The following is an 18,463-nucleotide window of genomic DNA, read 5'->3' as shown; positions in this document are numbered from 1 at the left end:
AATAACTCTATAAAAAATTAAAAGAAACAAAACACAGACAGTGGGCTCAGGGGGTAATTCAGTTGGTACAGAGGCTGCCTAGCAGGCACAAAGCCCTGGGCTTGGCTCCCATTACTGCATAAACCGGGTGTGGGCACAAATATCTCGCAACCCTGGCATTCAGGAGGTGGAAGTGGGAGGACCAAAGGTTCAAAGTCAGCCACAGCTACTTAGAGAGTTCAAGGTCAGCCTGGGCTACAGTGAGGCTCAGTCTAAAACAATAACAACAACAACAACAGGAGGGCTATGGATGTGGCTCCCAGGCAGAGCAGGGCCTAGCATTCATAAGCACACACTCAATGCACACCTAACAAGAGGCACAGGCACCCCCTCTCTGAGTAAACTCAGAACCCCATAGTCTGCTCTTAACTCTGTCACTATTTGGCCGGGCAATTCTCCTTTTCACTTAAACCTTCTATAAAAGTAAGATCATCAAAGAAGGAAAAAGAAGTTAGATAAAACTCTCTAATCAATGCCTTTGAAAAATGACAACTCGCCATCATTGGCAAAGAAATGCTTTGTTGGACCGTATAGAGAGTGAGTCACAGGAACCATGCCACCAGAAGTCCCTGAAGAGAGAGACAGAGACAGAATAACCTGGATGGATTTATGCAAATCACCTGCTATCATCACTTGGTGGCGAAATACCATCCTTGGTAACCGTGACTCAGAAACTCGCTAATGACAGGGGCAGCGGCTGTGACCTCAACCCTGCTCTCGCTGACAGAGACTAACGCAAGCACACTGTAGCTGATAAGTCTCTCTGGAATCTGAACCCCAGCCTACCCTGCTGCCCCGTGTCCCCGGACAATCCCATTTATGGAGGCGAGAGCTCACATTCAGAGGGCAGAGGAAACCTCCTCACAGTGTGCGTCTGAGCTGGGTTCCCATCAGCAGGCTAATAGTTTTTATAGATTTCACCGAATCTAATGATCAATTCATTTTTCCACTTTCATTTGTCAAAGGCATTTTCATCTGCCAATTAGAACATCTAATCAGAGAGAGGTGTTCAGACACCCCAGTAAAGCAGTTAATACGAATGCTTGGATTGATCTTGGAAATTAAATATAAAGACTATTAAAGGGTCCTATCTGATTCTTTCTCTCTCTTTCCCTTTCCTCCTCCTCTTGTGCTGAGGGTTAAACCCAGGGGATTGTGCTTGCTAGGTAAGCACTTAACCACTGAACTATACTCTGAACCCAGATTTTTAAAGGAAACCATTCGAACTCAGTTTTTCTTTTCTTTTTTTTTTTCTTTTTTTTCTTTTTTTCCGAGACAGGGTTTCTCTGTAGCTTTGGTGCCTGTCCTGGAACTAGCTCTTGTAGACCAGGCTGGCCTCGAACTCCCAGAGATCCGCCTGTCTCTGCCTCCCGAGTGCTGGGATTAATCGAACTCAGTTTTTGAGAAAGGATCTTTCTACATAGCCCAGGCTGGTCTCGAACAGCCTCTTTCTGTCTCAGTCTGCCAACTGTTAGCATTAGAGGCCTGTGTCAGTGTGCCAGACTTCACCTTTTAAACTTCTATCTGCACATCATATGTAGCTTTCAGAGTGGTTGGGAAAATCCTAAACTATAAAAAGCTTTACCTATAATGAGCATACAAGGCATGCACTCTGGGAGATAGAGCTCTTAGCACACCTAAGATTTGAAATGAAACAGTGGTAGGTGCTGAGAATGGGGAGAAAGGAGACTATTGGAGAGTATTTGGTAGTTCAGCTACTTTTGAAGAATTGGCACTGTCTGTAACCCGTGACAAGCGGGCGTGACAAATGTTATATTTCTGTGTCACTTTTATGCTGTCTCTTAAGGCTAGATGGCTTAGCAGTGTCAATAAGAGAGGGCAAAAATATATCTACTAACTGTAACACACACAACAGATGCACATACATAGATACACACACATGAGCACACCAATAAACACACAGGCACACTGATACACACACACACACACACACAGAGTCACACAGACACACACACAGTCCATCCACAATTCCTCTTCAGAACCTTGTGTCCACTAAATCATAACATGGTATTTTCCTACTTCCAGTCTTTTACAGTAGAGAGGCTAAAACACCAGAGGCAGACTATTAAACAAACCTAAAAAAATAGATACCTTATTCACATCAGGAAATGCGCCTACTCAATGTGAAAACGAGTAAACAGGGATTACTCTAGACTGTAATGGATTTAGGGAAGCCAGCTTGGATGATCTCATCCAATATGGCCGAACCCCCCCTTCTGGGACAGTTGTGGATCCATCGAGGGTATCAGTGCTGCTAGAAAAGTCCAGATTTTCTGTTTTTTTTTTTTTTTTTTTTTTAATCAGGGCTCCCTATCTTGGGCAGTCTAGAGATGTAGCGTTAGATGATTCTTCGCTTTGGGGGGCTGGCACCCTGGGTGCTGTACTGTGTTCAACAACATCTCTGAATGCCGTTAGCACAGCCCTCTCGTGTGGCAGCCAAAAGTGTTCCCAGACATTATCAATGACCCTTGGAGAACAAGATCAGCCACAACTAATATCTCTTTGGGCTTACATGTGCTGTTCATACTAAGAAGAACATCATGAAGATGTTACATTTGATCTTTATAACATGAAAAAAATCCAGTGTGATGTATTTTTTTTTAAAACCTTTGAACTCATCGTCTTGAGCAACAGTGTGTGCCGCACACAGAAGAATCATCTTCTTAGAAGCGGGAAAACTTGTTTCTCCTCCTGATTCTACCATTAACTAGTCCTGCGATATTGGCTGAATCTTAGTTTAATCTCTCTGACCCTTCCTTGGATTTTTCCTTTGTAAATGAAAATCTCTAACTGAATTTTCAAGTTCAAAATACAAAGACCGTGTGATTCAAAATTTGGTGAGTCTACAGCCGCTAATACCAAGGAACAGAAGAGTGAGCTCTTTGTCCTAAACCAGGCTTTATGTTAAATCTCCTAAAATGACTTAGCTCTGTTTTCTTGAGCACCAAAGACCAGCCCCACAGCCAGATCCTCCTGAAAGTCAGGATATGTCTCTAGAAGAACAAGTAGCCGGCGCCTTGTCAGCTGAGTCCAGAGTGACTATTTAACAACCTCTAGAATACCATAAAGGTCGGAGTGGTTAGCAGGGAGTACACTTTCCTCGTGACAAGAACTGCTATTAGAAATCTAAAAAACCAACAACAACAAAAAAAAAAAAGAAAAAAAAAGAAATCTGAGACTTGGGGCAATGAGGAACTGGGTAGCCAATGGCCTGAGGAGCAACATGCCTAAGTTTTATTGTGAGGGCTGTGAGGTGTCTCTTACACGTGATCTATGAGGAAGACACGGCAGCGGTCAGAAACACAAAGCGAACATTGAAGACTAATACCAATGTATTAGTAGGAGCAGACCTGGAGCCTGACTGAGGAAACAACAGCTACATTTCAACAAGGAAAGACGCCTCCAGGTCCACTCTCCGCTCCTCCTCCTCCTGCAGGGGCCATGATCCCACCTCCCCCGACCCCAGGTCTCCTGGGTCCTCCTTGCCCTGGCAAGAGGCCTGCACCCCACATGGGAGGTTTTCCCTGGATGCCAATGAGTGGCCCTCCTGCTCCCAGAATGAGGCCACCCATGGGAGGCCACGTGCCCGTGATGCCTGGGCCAACAATGAGACCTACTGCTTGCCCGATGATGGTACCCACTCTGCCTGACATGACTCAGCCAGATTAGAGCAGAAAAGCTCATTGTCAGTTTTGGATTTCTTGTTCTGTTTCACCAGGTGATCTCGGTGCTGAGCCTGAGTGTCTTCTAGCTACATGACAAGGAAGGGCTTTCCCCTTCCTAACAAAGAGGAGAGTTCTGGAGGAGAGAAGTGGCATGACAAGGGTAGTTTGCAGCCGGGCAGTGGTGGTGCACACCTTTGATCCCAGCACTCGGGAGGGAGAGGCAGGCGGATCTGCATGAGTCCGAGGCCAGCCTGGTCTACAGAGTGGGTTCTAGGACTGCCAGGGCTACACAGAGAAACCTTGTCTCAAAAAAAAAAAAAAAAAAAAGGAAAGAAAGAAGGAAGGAAAAGAGGGAGGGAGGAAGGGAGGGAGGGAGAGAGGGAGGGAGGAAAGGAGGGAGGGAGGAAGGAAGGAAGGAAGGAGAGAGAAAAGAAGGGATGGGGATGTTGCTAGCTTAACTGGCGGAGCTACTTGCCTAATACACACAGGCTCTGACCTGAGTTCAATTCCCAGCAACGAATAAAATGGGTATAACTGTATACACCTGTAATCCCAGCACTCAAGAGATTGAGGGAAAGAGCATCAGGAGTTCAAGGTTATCTTAAATTACATAGCAAGTTCAAGGCCAGCCTGGGACACCTGAGATCCCATCTCAAAAAGTAAAGTAAATAGCCGGGCGATGGTGGCGCACGCCTTTAATCCCAGCACTCGGGAGGCAGAGGTAGGCGGATCTCTGTGAGTTCGAGACCAGCCTGGTCTATAGAGCTAGTTCCAGGACAGGCTCCAAAGCCACAGAGAAACCCTATCTCGAAAAACCAAAAAAAAAAAAAAAAAAAAAAGTAAAATAAAATAAATAAGCCTGGGGCTAGACATGAAGCGATAGAAACGACCAAAACACAGAAACCCTTAAATCCTACACTGTACTTCCAAAAGACAAATCCTGAGATAAAATCAGAGGATCTTAGGCCCTTTGTCTGGATTCCCTGGTGTCTCAAGCCCTGGCAGAAAGAAAGCAGTCTTATTTGATTACCTTTGTAAACACTGGAGCCGCAATGATAGGCTTTCCATCCAGTCCTTGCAAATAGTTGGTGGGACTCTGACACTGTAAGAAGAGAACCAACAATACGTTCATTGTCCCCAGGGTTGCTGCATGGACAGACTGAGATAACCAATCTACAGACTTCGTTATATAAAATTAATCTCAAATCAAAAGACCAGTGTTTTATAAATTCACAAATCATAGACTTGAGATTGGAGACTGAACCGATTGCATTTCTTCCTAGGTCAGGCTGGCTATAAAATTACACTTCTCCCACCCACATGGTCCAGGTAACTAGCCCTACTCTGAAGAGGGCTCAAGTCCCTGGAGCTACACAAATCATTGTTTAAAAACCAAGGGACTTGGACTCAACGTTAGATAAGTAATTCTCAAAATATATCAAAATGTATTTGTTTAGATTATTATTGACATGCAGCAAATACATTTAGAAAGTATAATTTCATGTTTTAAAGTACATGTATACCTGAGCAGGAAATGCCTGGAAGTCTCTCCTAGCAATTATTACTATTGACAGGAGATTCATCTTAGGATAGGGTGTAGAGATACAAGCTTGACTAAAGTTGATTGTTTTTTTAAGATTTAATTTTTTTAAAATATTTATTTATCTATCTATTTATTTATTATGTATACAATATTCTGTCTCTGTGTATGCCTGCAGGCCAGAAGAGGGCACCAGACCTCATTACAGATGGTTGTGAGCCACCATGTGGTTGCTGGGAATTGAACTCAGGACCTTTGGAAGAGCAGGCAATGCTCTTAACCTCTGAGCCACCTCTCCAGCCCCCTTAAGATTTAATTTTAATTATATGTGTAGGTATGTATCTCTGTTTGTGCATATGTCTGCAGGAGCCCACGGATGCCAGAAGGGGCAGCTGGATCCCTAGGAACCAGAGTTAGGGTTAGTTGTGAGCTGCCCACTGCATCTTAACCACTGAGCCGTCTCTCCAGCTCTGATTAAAGTTTTTTGTTAGTTTGTTTTTGTTTTTTTAATTTATTAAAAAAATACCAATCTAAGTTCCCACTCCCTCTCCTCCTCCCATTCTCTCCACACACCCTCCCATCCCACCCCCATCCACTTCTCAGAGAGGGTAAGGCACATTGCTTTGGGGAAAGTCCAAGGTCCTCCTTACTATGTCTAGACTGAGCAAGGTATCCATCCAAAGAGAATAGGATCCCCAAAAGCCAGTACATGCAGTAGGGATAAATCCTGGTGCCACTGCCAGTGGCCCCTCAGTCTGCCGCAGCCATGTAACTATCAACCACATTTAAGTTTTTACTTAATATGCTTCTATACAGAGTGTTTTATAATAAACACTATCATCAACTGGAAAGATATGAGTCTTTACCCTTTTTTGAAAAAAAGAAAAACTACTTCCTTTTTGTCTTAGGAAATAGAATTATTTCATTTTCCATGAAATGAAGTTAAGATGTACACCCATTGGTTCACATATGATCAGCACTTTTTATAAAATGGGGTTGCCAGATACCAACTTGTGAAACGTCTCTTTTCCTATGTTGTTTTCCCAAGGAGGAGACTAGGTTCCCAAAGCCATCGGAAGCACTGAGCTCATGCAGCCGAAGGACAAAGCGATTACTTAATGATCAATTACAGCAGTGGGCATGACCTTTCCATGCAAGGTGGTCATGGTCACTTGCGCTCAACCTAGATTCGTACCTGCTGGACGGTGGACACCCTGGGCTGGCCTTGGGCTACTGGAGGAATGGCTGCAGAGGTAGTGGGAGGAGATGACAATTCATTTGGCTTCTGGATTCTGAGAAATCATTAAAATATAGATTATAACACAGAACTAGAGCTGCTTGTGAAAGTCAGCAAAGCCAGGAATGCCAGCATTGCTTGCTGTTGGCTAGAGCAAGGCTTTGACAGTATTCTGCAAGTTTTCACCAACGTTTCGTTCTACACATTCTGTTGGGCAACATGCATGAAGACGACATTCTTAACCTTGGATTCTTTGCTTGGGGTATGGCTAGCGATTCAGACATATCTACAGTGACCTGAGATTCACCAGTGATGGACACAGCACAGGCTGGAGATAATTTTCGAAGATCTATTTTGCTGCTAATTTCTCTATTGTACTTCTCATTTCTTTTTTTCTTTTCTTCTTTCTCTTCCTGCCCTCTCCTTTATTTTTTTACTTTCTCTTTTGAGACAGGGTTTCCCTTTGTAGGCTAGGCTGGCCTTGAAGCCACAGTGATCCGCTTGCTTCTGCTTCCCAAATGCTGAGATTAAATGTCTGCCCACTAAATTTCTCTCTCTCTCTCTCTCTCTCTCTCTCTCTCTCTCTCTCTCTCTTTCTGCTGGCCTTGGACTGGCTATGTAGCTGAGGGGGGCTTTGAACGTCTGACCCTTTTGTCTTTACCTTCTGAGGGCTCCGATTATAGGCATGACTCACCATGCCTGTTTTATGGGGTACTGGGGATCAGATTCAGGGCTTTGTGCTTAGGGCAAGCGCTCCATCAACTGAGCTACACCCTAGCTCCTACCCTTTCCATTTTGGGCAAGGAAGAAAACAAGAGGCTCGGCTTTATAAATCGTGGTGTCTTGGATTTTGCCCTGGCATAACGTAGAAATATCCCGAAGTTGACAAGCTCTTCAAATTTATACAATTTAACTTAAGAGTGTTGAACCAGGAAGTACTCTTGAGAGGGAGGATGAAGGAAAATTAATTTTGTGAGGAAGATAGAGGTCTGAGGATGTAGCCAGAGAACCTGGCGAGAGAGATAGCCTAAGGCAGAGGGAAAGGCTGTCCTCTCGATGGAAGACTCTGGTCGTCCCAAAGAGCACTGGGAAACAGTAAGCGTTGGGTTTAAAGGGCCCTCAAGATCTTGACCACAGGCCTTTCACCTATGGCCCGTGGAGACCTGTGGTCACTGACAGGAGGCTACCTTTTCTTTGTTCTGGATGTTGCCTCTCAGTTTCTTCAACTCTACAATGGGTAAACAGCGACTCACAGCCCGTCAGTCTTTTAGGAGGGTTAAAGAGCTAACCTCCATCAGAAGATTAGCATGTCCTTGTTTCTCCACACTCAGTATGGATGCCTGTGGGATCCCTACACAGCCGAGGAAGGTTGTGAGGAAACAGAATGAATTTCCCTCCAGACAGGCAGCATGTGCTCTAAGGAGCGAAATCCCATGGGCTATCGCTGTCTCCACAGCGTGTTTCCCTCTACAACAGGAGCGTCGTGGTTTCTCACACAGCTACTCCACACAAAGAGAATTTCTTAACCTTCGCTGTGGCTAGGTGTGTCCCTAGGATGACTTCCTGGACATGGGCCATGAGCGAGAGTGATGTGTGCGGCTTAAGAGAGATGACTCAAAAGGAGGGTGGGCGTGTCTGTCATGCCTTCCGTTCTTACTAAGGAGATGGGACAGCATGTTAGCATGAGAAGAAGCGGCCACGGATCCGGCCACAGGAGACCTATGATGTCCCATGCTGGTACCCAGTAGATTGAGAAGCCTGTTTGCCAGACAAATCCTGATCTGGATGTAAATGAGAAATGAATACCAATGTTGCTTAAGTCACAGTTAATCTGGTCGCTGTTGTGTACAAGTGAAGCTAAAACCTTTGCGGTAACAAGTAAAGCAAATGAATACATGAGATCTCTTCTACTTATTGAAACTTGTAGATCAACACTCGTACCCATCAGCCTTTGTAACAGAACCCGGGGGCCCCCAAAAGAGGTGCAATGATCACATGGCTGAACAGACGTTTATTAGGGAATCCGGAGAGGGATCATTCGGACTGGGTGTGGACCATAAGTAGGAATTTCGCAACAGGAAATCCCACAAGGTGCATGATTTAAAGGAAAAGCTGAAAGTGAATTGCTGTGCTGTTTGAATGAGGTGCCGGCCACTTGGAGAGCCTGATGTAGAGGGGACAGGGGGCAGCCTGGTTGACATTCTCCTGAAGACAGTGTTGTAGGGAGGACACGTGAAGATTTAAAAAAAAATGTTATTTATTTCATGTTTGATTTTAATTTTCTACAGACAATCTTTTTTAGTTTTTGTTTGTTTGTTTCAGCTTGTTTTTTATTTTGTTTTGTTTGAGACAGGTTTCTCTATGTGCCCTTGGCTGTCCTGAAACTCGCTCTGTAGGCCAGGCTGGCCTTAAACTCACGGAGATCCACCTGCGTCTGCCTCTCGAGTGCTGGGATTAAAGGCATGTACCACCATCACCTGTCCTCAGACAATGTTTTCTAAGCCAGGAGCATGATGAGACCAGAATGATCTGTTTGAGAATAATTGGAAGCACTTCCAAGTCTATAAAAGAGAGGCAGAAGGAAGGGCCTTTAAGGAAGTGATAGCACACAGACCCAAGGAGGAGAAATGGGGCAAAGGTCTTGAGGATGGTGGTAGAGAGGGGTAAAGGGGGAAAGAGAAATAAATCTTTATAATGTTCACACGTCTACAAGAGCAGACAGCGAGTTACTGCAGGGGTAGATGCACAGAACATTTGAGGACTAAGATGTGATTTCTCCCTTTCCAGAGCTTCCCCTCTGTGGGGAAGGTAGGGTAATCCCACAGCTCTGTGAAGCCTTTCTTGCTTGACCAATGAGGTATTCATCCAAGTCCTGCACAGCCTACCCATGGCCATATCCCACAGCATCTCATTACCCTTGCCCATTTCTTGCCATACTTCCTGAACATGTCCCTCCACTAGACCTTAAATCTCAAACAGGCAGCAAGCCTGTGATTTTTCTCCATGCCCACTGGATCTAACACAGTGCCTGGGCTATAGAAAGGGTACATCAAGGTTGTAATAATTACACAGATAAAACTTTACTCAGTACCACTGTTTAGCAAAAGAGCTATGATTTGCCAAGACATTTATATTGTCTGAAACTCATGGCAATCCTCCTGTCTCAGCCTTCCAAGTGTTGCAATTACAGGTGTGTTCCTCCACCATACCTAGCTTTATAAGTACTATTTTTAAATGTATTTTAAAAGTTATTGGGTTATAGTTTTTAATCCTGTAGACAAAAACCATGATAATATTTCATTTTTTTAAGTATCAGGAAGATTCAAATTAATCTGCTGGGCAGGATTTAAGCAAAAACAAATCGAGTCTTCCCCAAATCTGCCCATGTGTATGGACATATATATGGTTTTTCATGATGTTAGGACCGAGCGTGGAACCACCTCCTTCAAGTTCTAGACATTAATTAGGGGTTCTCCTGGGGGCCTGAGGATATTCAGGCTATAGAATTACCGATTCATCTCTTCTTTGTTAGGGTCCCCTTCTGAGTCAGAGGAAGAAACTCCTAGAGAAATGAAAACAAAAGATGGCATTTTAAAGATGATAATCTAGTACACAAATTCCTAGGCATTTGAAGCTCTGAAAAGGAATCTTAGGCTCAGGAAGGAACCCAGTGGCTCCTCGCGCAAACATCTAATCTGTCATAGGAGGAAGTAAACCCTAAGAATCGAAAGGAGTCGATTAAGGACATGCGCCCAGTGAGTGGTACAATTCAAACACACAGGGCCACGTTCTAAATTCCAGGGTGTAAAACACCTGCCAAGAACTTTGGACTAACAGGACAGTTTTTGCAGGCATTCCCCGGTGCTCACAAACCCGCACAGAGTGGGTGAAAGGGGGGATTATTCTGGATTCCAAACACTGCAAGTGTAGGTGGGTGCTCTTCCGTCCTGCCCTAATATTAACAAGTCATCCTCCATCTTGGGAGTGGGAGTGTTCGATGCCCAGATGCCAGAATGGAAAAGCAAGCCAATAGCGATCCAATCTCAGTTCTCCTACCAGGTCCTAGATTTATTTCTCCGGATCGGAAATTCCAGGCATATACAATAGAGTTAAACCTGGAGGTGTTTATTGTACTCCAAAGACTTGAGGTTAAAAACATGGGACACATTTCTATGAAGGTATTTCTTCACTAAATGTCTGCCGAATGTTCACTATGTGCTTGGTTCTGTGGAAATGATCAGAGATAGGGAGGAATGAGACCATTTGGACCTTGCAGTCTTCTTGGCAAATGAGTGTTTGTTTAGTCCATGATCACTCGATATGTAAGCGCTGGAGGCAAGGCTTACCTAAGCCATTGTATAGGCAAGAAAAAGTACTAGAGAAAGATCCTCCACCTAAAACTCAGAGGACGAAGCAAATAGGAGCGAAAGCTTAACAGATAGCCGAGAACTATGAATTGATTTCTCCTCAGAAATTATTCATGCTTTCATGCTTGGTACTGTTGCAAACGCCACCCCAAATGATTCAAGTGATCGCCAGACTTCTATCCCTGACTCTCCAGAGTGTATATCCTTAACCAGCAGTGAGGGTAAGTCAGACCACGCTGTGTCTCTGCTTAGAACCTTGCAGAGTTTTCTTTGTTACTCTGACTGATGAAGACTTAGAATCGGCTCACCTTCCTCCCTCTACCTCCCCCTCATCTTGAACTTCAGGCTTCATTTCCTATTGCTTTGTCCTTGCTTGCTCTACTCTGGCCACACAAGCTCAACGCTTCCCATTTTATTGTAAGCTGTTTTTGTTTATTATTCTTACTATTATGTGTGTGTGTGTGTCTGTAGGCAGGCATGGAGGTCAAGCGACAATTTGGGAATTGGTTCTGTCCTTCCACCACCACGGATACCAGCGATCAAACTCAGGTTCCAGGCTTTTATATTTAGTATGAACATCTCGCTGGCCCAACACACTGGCTCATCTCTACCTTTGGACTGGGGATCTCTCACCTCTGGGCTGCTGCATTTGCTGATTTCTCTGCCTGAAGTGGAGTTCCCTTGACTTTCCTATGACCACCACTCCCTCCAGGCCTCCCTTCAAATGCCACCTGGTTAGTGACATTAGGTGATCCAATCAAAACTTACAACACACACACACACTATTTCCTATTTCTTTTGTGATGCTGTTTCTTACCATCATTTATCTCATTCATCTGCAGTTTCTCCCATTATAATGCAAATCAACATATCATCCATCTAAAGACCTTTGTCTACTTGATTCGTGTCTATTATCCCCAGTGTCTAGATGGACAGAATAGACCCTCATCAGATGCGTATCTAACTACACATACTTATACTTTGATAGCGCATGTCAGGCCTCAGAAGCGTGTAGCCATACCTTCTATGTAAATCTCAGCAGAAGTTGAGTCTGTGCCGTAGATGTTGGAAGCAAAGCATGAGTATCGTCCTGTGTCCTCCTCAAAGGCTTCGGCGATGGTCAGCGAGTGCAGGTTTCCGGCCTGCACGATGTGGATGTCTGGGCAATTTTCGAGCTCCTTGCCTTCACAATACCACCTGCAAGGAGGAGAACATGGCCATCCGACACAAGCAGAAGAGGAAAGTCGCCAGGCATGGTGGAATTTACCTGTAATCCCAATCCTGGTGTGTGTGTGTGGGGGGGGACACAGGTAGCAGAATCACAAGTTCAAGGCCATCCTAGGCTACTCAGCAGCTGGCAGACCCTGCCTCAAAACAAGGACAAATGCCACACACCAAACCAAACAAACAAAACTAAATAACATCAAAGACTCAATAGCAAAGATGGATCCAGATATTTTCTGAGCGGGAAACAGACAAGCTTTGAGTCAAGAATATTAAACAATCCTTTGTCTTGGTATTATTTGGTTGCAACAGTGAGAAGTTACACACTGATAATTTACTGCATAAATCAAAAAGGGACTCCTATTGGAAATTACGCTGGTGAGCTAGCTCAGAGGTTGAGTTCCTACTGCCTTGGCAGAGTAGCTGAGTTTAGTTCCAAGTGTTCAGGTCAGGGAGCTCACAGCCCCTGGGGATCCCGAACTCCAGGGGATCTGATGCTTTCTATCCTCCACAGGCACTGCACTCCTGCACACAACCACACATACACATTGGTATGGTTTTTTTTTTTTTTTTTTTTTTTTTGGTTTTGGTTTTCTGAGACAGGGTTTTTCTGCAGTTTTGAAGCCTGTCCTGGAATTCACTCAGTAGACCAGGCTGGACTCGAACTCACAAAGATCCGCCTATCCCTGCCTCCCAAGTGCTGGGATTAAAGACGTGCACCACCACCACCTGGCATATACACATCTTTTTTTTTTTTAAAAAAAAAGAATTATACAACTGAGAGATGTTGACAAACCAGACGCTATCAATCACAAAGCTAGGACCATGATGCAGATGTTAATTTATTCCCACATTTTTGTAGCATACACCAGAGGTTACCTCATCTTCTCTAGAGAGCACCAAAAAGGTACTAAGTGTTTGCGATGTCAGATGCATTGTTGCTGTGTCTGACATTACAAGAAAATTAACTCCTTTTATCAATACTTCTCCCAGGGCTGGCCTAGCCATAGCCAATAGCCCAAGCTAAATGTTTCTATGAATGATGCAAGGTTTGTTTGTTTGTTTGTTTGAGACAGTTTCTCTGTATAGCCCTGGCTGTCCTGGAACTCACTAAGACCAGGCTGGGCTCAAACTCAGAGATCTATCCGCCTCTGCCTCCTGAGTGCTGGGTTAAAAGTATGGGCCACACGCTTGACTGACCTCTTATTTTAATTCTATATACTTAAAGTTAGAACCTTTCTTTGCTGGGGGGGAGGGGTTCAAGACAGGGTTTCTTTACCTTTGGTGTCTGTCCTGGAATTAGCTTTTGTAGACCAGGCTGGCCTCGAACCCACAGAGATCTACCTGTCTCTGTCTCCCGAGTGCTGGGATTAAGGGTGTGTGCCACCACCGTCTAGTTCAAGTTAGAACCTTTTACTACATATAGCATATGGGTTTTTTTTGTTGGGGGGGGGCAAAAAATTATACAAAATAAGATATGGACTATTTAGGGGGTAGAGAGATGGTCCAGTGATTAAGAGTGCATGTTGCTCTTACAATGAATGGACTGTGGGTTCGATCCCAGCATCCATATCAAGTGGCTCATAACTGTATGTAAATACCCCAGCCCCAGGGGACCCAACGCCCTCTTCTGGCCTCCACAAGCACCTGCATTCACATGCACAGACACATACACATAATTTTAAAAAACATGTATCTTTTTTTTTTTTCGAGACAGGGTTTCTCTGTAGCTTTGAAGCCTGTCCTGGAAACCAGGTTGGCCTTGAACTCACAGATATCCTCCTGCCTCTGCCTCCCCGAGTGCTGGGATGAAAGGCATGTGCCACCACCGCCAGGCTTAAAAAAAAATGTATCTTTTAAAAAAAGAAAAAATACTTAAAATTCATGACAAGAAAAATGAACATTGAAATTAAACAGAAACAGAATTTCTCACTTAACAGTTTTAGGAAACTCTATCGATCCCTCTCATATATATTAGTGACAATGAAAGACAGTATCATTCTTACCAAAGGACTCCGGAAGTGATGCTAAAATTACAGATACATTTTATTCTTGGAACCATCTTATTGGAATCAATGTACAGAGAGACTTGATGTCATACAAAATGATAAACACACAGGCTACTTGTTGAGATTAGCAAGCGATCGGAAACAAGCTAACTGTCCGTCATCAGGTCGTTGTCCTCCAAGATGCAGCCACACAACACTACGCAGCAGCTCCAAAATGAGGATGAGAAGAAGCACCGGGTGTCAGTGTAGACGGGATTCTAAGACATGTTTAACCCCCAAGTAGCTTAACCCCTCCCTCCCACCACTTGACAAAGCAGGATTCAGAGGCTCACTCTAGAAATCACATCTGTTTACCTACTTTTCACAGCCAAACTGTCCTCCGCTCCTGCATAAACTCGTCACGGTCACCCCGTATCCAAACCTCCATCCAGGTTCTTACCCTCTTCCTCTGTTTTTTCTGCACCTATAAATATAACTCACCCATCGCCATTCGGCTCAGATATCACCTCCCACACGCGGCTACACTTATCCCAATGGTCAGCCTGTTTCTAACTGCACCTTTAAGAAACGAGCTATCTTATGTCACAGTTTTGGTGATATAAGATCTTCTCTGGGTCTCTGTTTTGAAATTCTGTTTGTCTCGCTAATTTCACTGGATTGTAAACTCGTAGAATTCTGCCTCCACAAGGAGAGCTCTGCCTCTGCAGAGGTCAGTGCAGCTCTGTCTGCTCTCTCTCTCTCTCTCTCTCTCTCTCTCTCTTTCTCTCTCTCATCTTACCCCTCAGCATCAGGCATTGGCACTGAGCCCTTCTCTACCATGGATTCTTTTTGTTTATTTTTTAACTGATAAGGAGCTCTTATTATATTAGTAAACATTATTACATGGGGGAGCATTTCTGCCACAGCATGTGTGTGGCAGCCAGAGGACAACTTGCGGGAGTCAGTTCTCTCTGACACTAGGTAGGTTCCAGGGGATTAAGATCAGGTCGTGAACTGGGATTGGTACATGAAACAAACAAATAAACTCAGGATGTCAGGTTTGGTGGCAGGTGCCTTTACCAGCTGAGTCATCTTCCTGTAAGCCCCAGAGATAAGATCTTACTAGGTACCCCAGGTTGGCCTAAAACTTGTTCTGTAGCCCAGGCTGACTTTAGGCTTTTGGTCCTACCTCAGCCTCCCGAGTGCTGGGATTACAGATATGTACTCCCACAACCGGTTCCACTGTGGGACTTTTGTGATCCCTAATATTTGCCCCAGATCTTCACAAAAATAAGTCTCGCTAAGTAAGAGGACTGCACCAATGTCACCTTCTGGGAGAGGCTTCCCAGACCCTTTCCCAGTGTGGCCTCTTTACTCACTGCATCCTGCTAACCCAGGCATTCGTCACTTTGTGTAGCTGTGACCAGAATATGTTAGATAACAGCATAAAGGAGGAAGGGTTTATCTTGGCTCACAGTTTCAGGAGGCTTAGTCCTTGGTTACTTGAACCCATGCACTTGGGCTGAACATTCTGGCAGCAGGAACATGAGTCAGAAGAGGCCTTTCACTTCATGGCAGACAGGAAGCAGAGAGAGCAAGGCCAGGAGTTAGCATCAGGTGTCACCTTCTAACCCCTCACCCCCCAAAACAACCTACTCCCTCCAACTGGACCTACTTCTGAAAGTTTCTAACTTTCAGCATGGGGAGCTGGATGACTGTTCAATACATAAGACCATGGGGGACTTTTATATCCAAACCATAGTACCTTCATTTGTCATCCTCCCAGCATTCCCTACCATTTGAGATTTTATAAACACTGCCACTGTTTGTCCTCCCTCCACACATTAAAGTCCACAAACGGACTTCATCGGTCCGATTTACCACCATGATCCCATCACTCCAGCAGCGCCCTGGTGCATGGTAGGTACTCGGAAAATTAATTAATTAATTGTTGGAAATTAAATTAAGTGTTGATAGACTTCTTGAGCCACCAGATGATGGGAAACCTTCCTAGTTAATGGTTTGTATTTGTTGGTCTCGGCAGATTCCCTGCCTGTCTCTAAGCAGCAGCCCAGACAGGTTCCTGAAGCTCCCAGAACTAACCCTGACTATAGGGAGTGGCTGTGAACGAACCTGAAAGAGGTAGAAATACTGGGCTTTCAATTAAATACTGCACATTGAGCACATTTGTCGTGTATCACCCATAAAATGAAACAAAAAGGATTTTTTTTTCCAGTTCGGGAGTGTTGGAACAGAGTCTCTTGTAGCCAAGGCCGGTTTCAAAACTTGATGCGTGGACAAGGATGACCTTGAGTTCCCCATCCTCCTGAATGCTGAGGTCACAGGATAAAAGAGTTTTTAAAGGCACAAAGCTACACACACAAAAAAATATATAAAAGAATGAGAAGGAACAGGGGAGCAGACAGCAGCCTTCCGGTGCCGTGGAGGATAGACAGCACCTACAGGAGCAGGCCAGTCCAGAGTTGCAAACCAAGCACTTCCTTGGGAATGTCTGTGAAAGACATGTCGATACAGCCAAACCCCAGAAACCTGGGCCCTGCAGACAGGAGATTGCTGACAACAGGGGAGAGGAGGTGGGGTGTAAAACGGGGAAAGGTCACACACGTGGAAAACGAGTCTCCTCCCCAGGTCACTGCCCCTCAGCTGAGCAGCCAGCCCTCGCGGCAGGGTGATCAAGCAGCTGACCCAGAAGGGAGTGAGAGACAGCAGGGGCTTCAGGAGGGATTTCTCTAGGGGAAATGAAGGGAAGGGCTTAGCCGAATAGACCAGGCTGTCATGAAATTTCCCAGACTGAATCGAGACAAATTTATTTCACATTCAAGAAGGAAGGGACAAAATCACCACCACTGAGAGCTGGGTCAACAGTGAATTAGGAGAAAATGAAGAGTCGACTTGTGAAGGACAAGAAGGTGGAACCGAGGATGCCGGGAACGCAGGGGTGGGAACCATATTTGCTTTGGGATGCACAGACTTTGTGGGTTAGGGTTTTCCCAGAGATATACAACAAGTACTAGTATGGCATTTATTATATTAGGTCTTCTCTTCCTTATGTATTTACCTTTTTATTACATGTATTTATTTTTGTCTGTGCAAAATTTTTGTGTGGAGGTCAGAGGACAACTTATAGGACTTGGTTCTTTTCTTCCATCATGTGGGGATAAAATTTGAACCTCAGGCTTTGTAGCAAGAACCCTTATTCTAGCTAAGCCCTCTTGGGGGACACACACACACACACACACACACACACACACCTTATTTATGTATTTGTTTGCTTATTTATTTGGGTTTTTGAGACGGAGTTTCTCTGTGTAACAGCCCTGGCTGTCCTAGAACTCACTTTATAGACCAGGCTGGCCTTGAACTCATAGGGATCCACCTGACTCTGCTTCCCGAGTGCTGGGATTAAAGGCGTATACCACCACCACCTGTAATTCTTTTTTTTTAACACAGGGTCTCACTGTATTCCCAGCAAGCCTGTAATGTACTGTGTAGACTAGGATGTCTTCGAACTCAGAGACCCACCTGACTCTGCTTCCCAAGGTATCAAATTAAAGATATGTGCCACCACACCGAGGCTTTAAATTCTATTTGTTTATTTATTTTGGGTTTTCAAGACAGGGTTTTCTCTGTAACAGTCTTGGAGGTCTTGGAACTCACTCTGTAGACCAGGCTGGCCTAGAACTCGTAGAGACCTGCCTGCCTCTGCCTCCAAAATGCTGGGAATAAGGTTATGTGGCTAAAATTCATTCGTTTATTTATTTATTTGTTTATTTTGGGGGTGGTTTTGAGACAGGGTTTCTCTGTAGCTTTGAAGCCTGTCTTGGAACTAGCTCTTGTAGACCAGGCTGGCCTAGAACTCACAGATATCCTCCTGCCTCTGCCTCCCAAGTGCTGGTATTAAAGCTGTGCAACACCACCCACTGCCTGGCCCTAAAAAATTTATTTTTAAGTTAGCAACCAGAGTCAGGGGTTTCACTGGGACCTCTTCACACACAATGTGACACCGTACTTTATCCTGCTATGTTCTCCTTCCACCATGGCACCCCCATTTCTCTCTGTAGCTCCCTTTCCTCTCCCTGACAGATGCCTCCCCACCCCTGCTTTCACGCCACATCTGTTCAGTTAGCTTCTGTTCCCCCAACCCTAAAGATGTAACCCTCCCTGCTCATGTCACCTAGATGCAATTTAAAGTCCATGGGAAGGGTCTGGGGTCATAGCTCAGTAGCCAGGTGACTGCCTACCACATATGAGACCTTGAGTTTAGCCCCAAACACCATGACCTCAAAGAGAAAAAGGTCTAGGACAATACACATTCATCATAGGCAACCAATAAATAAAATACACAGTTTTATATAGGGGAC

General features: G+C 44.7%; 1 protein-coding gene across 1 annotated transcript in view; it reads right to left on the bottom strand.

The window, feature by feature from the left end:
- Positions 1–18,463, bottom strand: part of Mypn (myopalladin) — a 77,437-nt gene that overhangs the window by 31,630 nt on the left and 27,344 nt on the right. The window contains exons 3-6 of the mRNA XM_041655745.1: positions 11,891–12,066; positions 10,013–10,064; positions 6,461–6,557; positions 4,756–4,827 (exon numbers count right to left, since the gene is read on the bottom strand). Coding sequence (XP_041511679.1) covers positions 4,756–4,827; positions 6,461–6,557; positions 10,013–10,064; positions 11,891–12,066 — 397 coding nt within the window. The remainder of the gene's footprint in view (positions 1–4,755; positions 4,828–6,460; positions 6,558–10,012; positions 10,065–11,890; positions 12,067–18,463) is intronic.

The sequence above is a fragment of the Microtus oregoni genome, unplaced genomic scaffold (genome assembly GCF_018167655.1).
Source record: "Microtus oregoni isolate MIOR12 unplaced genomic scaffold, Mior012 000007F_ref0000211, whole genome shotgun sequence".
In the NCBI taxonomy this organism is placed as follows: domain Eukaryota; kingdom Metazoa; phylum Chordata; class Mammalia; order Rodentia; family Cricetidae; genus Microtus; species Microtus oregoni.
This window is presented reverse-complemented; position numbering and strand designations above follow the sequence as displayed.